Source organism: Musa acuminata, chromosome BXJ1-2, assembly GCF_036884655.1.
Source record: "Musa acuminata AAA Group cultivar baxijiao chromosome BXJ1-2, Cavendish_Baxijiao_AAA, whole genome shotgun sequence".
Classification (NCBI taxonomy): domain Eukaryota; kingdom Viridiplantae; phylum Streptophyta; class Magnoliopsida; order Zingiberales; family Musaceae; genus Musa; species Musa acuminata.
This window is the reverse complement of record NC_088328.1, coordinates 16079308-16082116: the sequence shown is the minus strand read 5'-3', so window position 1 is coordinate 16082116 and position 2809 is coordinate 16079308. Positions and strand designations below refer to the sequence as shown.

Sequence of the window (2809 nt, the reverse complement as noted above, 5' to 3'; positions counted from 1 at the left end):
TATTTATGGACATAGACGACCCAACGTTGAGTGTTGTCATGTATCTGATTCAATATAACAAACAAAGGGTTAATTGTTATCTTAAAATATTCTATTTTGTTAAGATCTACTAATAATCAAAGTCTTTATCAGCTAGGTTAATTGACCTATTATTAAAAATCTCATACTATTTTATTTAATTTTGTAAATTAGTTAATTTTTATAATAATGTCCTGTAGAACAATTTAATTTATTTATGCAACACAAATTCTACAATTTTACCAGTTCATTCTGATCAGAGTAAAATATTCTTAATCCATGTATGACATATACTCAGTTTAAGATTTGCATCGGAAAAGTGATAATACAATCTCAATGAGATTGAATAATAATACAATCTAAAAGCTTCAACTATTTTTGTTGAGCAGAAGCCGAACGAATATATAATATTATTCATTTACATCTACAACTATTATTCATGTATAAGTTAATTATCAGTTACCAAAATAAATCTTAAATATATATTAGATTTATTAAATCATGATCATGACGAGAATAGAATGACACGACGTGCGTTGTGATAACACAGGCTTTATTCGTCACCACATCAGCAAAGGAACAACGCATCGCCTCTCAGCGTTGTAGGCCGATGACTTATTCGACACACGTACGAATACTGCTGACACAACATCAAGCTTTCAGCTTCCTTTATTCGACACGGACACGGATAAGGCATTAATTAGTTTGTGAGTAGCCGCTTGAAGGAGGTGAGCTTCCGGAAGTTCTCCCATTCCTTCTCCCACACCACCGCCTCGTATCCGGCGGACGCGCCCTTCTCGTTTTTGGCCACCAGCAGCAGTTTGTAGTTGACCCCGGCCACCACCTGGCTCTGAGCTTGCACCACGTTCACCAAGGTCAGAGGCTCCTTCGCCTCTTTGTTGTGCTCGGAGACAGCGAATACAGCGATATCATGGACGTGGGGGTTGTTAACGTCTTCCGGAGTCCAACCACCGAGTTTTTGCTATCCAAAGCGAGATGGAGCATGAGCAGCAAAAAAAGAGAAGAGTATAGATCAGGAGGAAGAAGATGATGATGATGAAATGGTGAAAGGCGGTTCGATGTAATATTGGCCACTCACCTGAATCAGCACGAAGGACTCGAGCTTCTTCTCGCCCTTCAAGGACTCGTACACAACTGCCACGTACTTAGCCGTGGATAATCCATCCTTCACCTTCAGCGTGAGGTTATAGTTCATCCCGCTCACTAACTGCTTCTGACCGGCCAGCACCTGAGAGAGTTCGAGACTCTTGTTCTCCTGAACGTTATACTGGGAGACTGCGAACACGGCGATCTCACGCACATGGGGGTCGTTGAGGTCCCGGATGGGCTGCCAGCCGCCCACAAACTGAGCATGAGAGGTCGAGACGGAGGAGGAGACGAGGAGGAGGAGAAGCATAGCGAGAAGGCGACTCATGGTGAGGTAGGTTGATGGGCTCGCTTGGAGTCGGTGAGTGAGTGGCAAAGAAAGGGGAGGGGGGATGAGCTACTTATAGTGCTGGCGGTGCAATGGATGAGCTGCGAACAGTAACTCAATCGTGTTCACGTTTCCCAAATTTAACACGAGAGAGGCGATGAGGTAAGAAACGTTGTGTACTTTACTTCCATGTTAATTATTTAATTTATGTGCCATCGTATATAAAAGAGAAATATGATAAATTTTCGAAAAAAAAACCCTTACCTTTGAAACAAAATTTATAAAGCACTTTTTTTTAAAAAAAATTCTCACGAAGAATTTTTTTTTTCATAAAAGATAATTTGATCCCTATCTTCGTCGGACGCGATATCACCTTCGCCCGGACCCCGTTTGTATCTTCGCCCTTGGTCATCACCTCCTTCACGTGTTTCCCCGGTTTTTTTCTCCACGTGTTTTCTTGTTGGCTAAAAATTGTGACCCCCGCTTGCTAATGATTGTGATGGTGAGACAACGCTGGACGCGATACAAGCATATGCTGCCAATGTTGGTTGTCTGTGCAATGGGTGAGGACGACAAGGATTAGGCACACGGTTGTTAGCCAATAGGCTCATCGTTGGCTCCATCCTATCCCTTGTTAGAAAATAAATAGATAAACAAGTTGTAGAAGAAGTTGATTGTTATTAACATATCCCCCTTCCTTTTATATAGGTTAGAAGGGAGAATTTTCCTCAACAGGTTAGAGGATTTCCCTCAACAGAGTAGAGAGATTTCCTCAAACAGTTAGAGAAATCTCATCTAATCTCATCTACTTATCATGCCCCCGCAATATGGTGCTCCGATCAAGTAATGCAAAAAGTTTACGAGCTAGAGGCTTCGTAAATGAGTCGGCCAATTGATCAGCCGTATGAACATGAGAAACACGAAGTTGATGGCGAACAACTTGATCGCGTACAAAGTGGAAGTCGATAGCAATATGTTTCATGCGGGAGTGGAATACCGGATTAGCGCACAGATATGTAGCTCCAATATTATCACAGTATATTGTAGGGGTGGAATCGATGTTGAGTTCCTGGAGTAGATTCGGGATCCAATTGAGTTCTGCAGTGGTAGCGGCAATGGCACGATATTCAGCTTCAGTTGTAGACCGGGCGACTGTCTTTTGCTTCTTAGAACTCCAACTGATTGGATGAGCACCAAGGAAGATAATATACCCCGATGTGGATGTTTTATCATCAAGGTTACTTGCCCAATCAGCATCGACAAAGGCATGAAGACGAAGTGGAGAGTTTTTACGAAAAAAGATTCCATGATTTAGGGTCCCTTTAAGATATCGTAGAAGTCTCTTGACCGCAGACC

At 42.1% G+C, this 2809-nt stretch overlaps 1 protein-coding gene across 1 annotated transcript; it reads right to left on the bottom strand.

The window, feature by feature from the left end:
- Positions 1 to 554: 554 nt before the first annotated feature.
- Positions 555 to 1485, bottom strand: LOC135612288 (cysteine proteinase inhibitor 1-like). The gene is made up of 2 exons (XM_065108402.1): positions 1118 to 1485; positions 555 to 1000 (listed from the first exon to the last, which is right to left on the bottom strand). The coding sequence occupies exons 1-2, from the start codon at positions 1451 to 1453 to the stop codon at positions 719 to 721; spliced, it is 618 nt and encodes a 205-aa protein (XP_064964474.1). The 5' UTR covers positions 1454 to 1485; the 3' UTR covers positions 555 to 718.
- Between the last annotated feature and the right edge of the window lie 1324 nt (positions 1486 to 2809).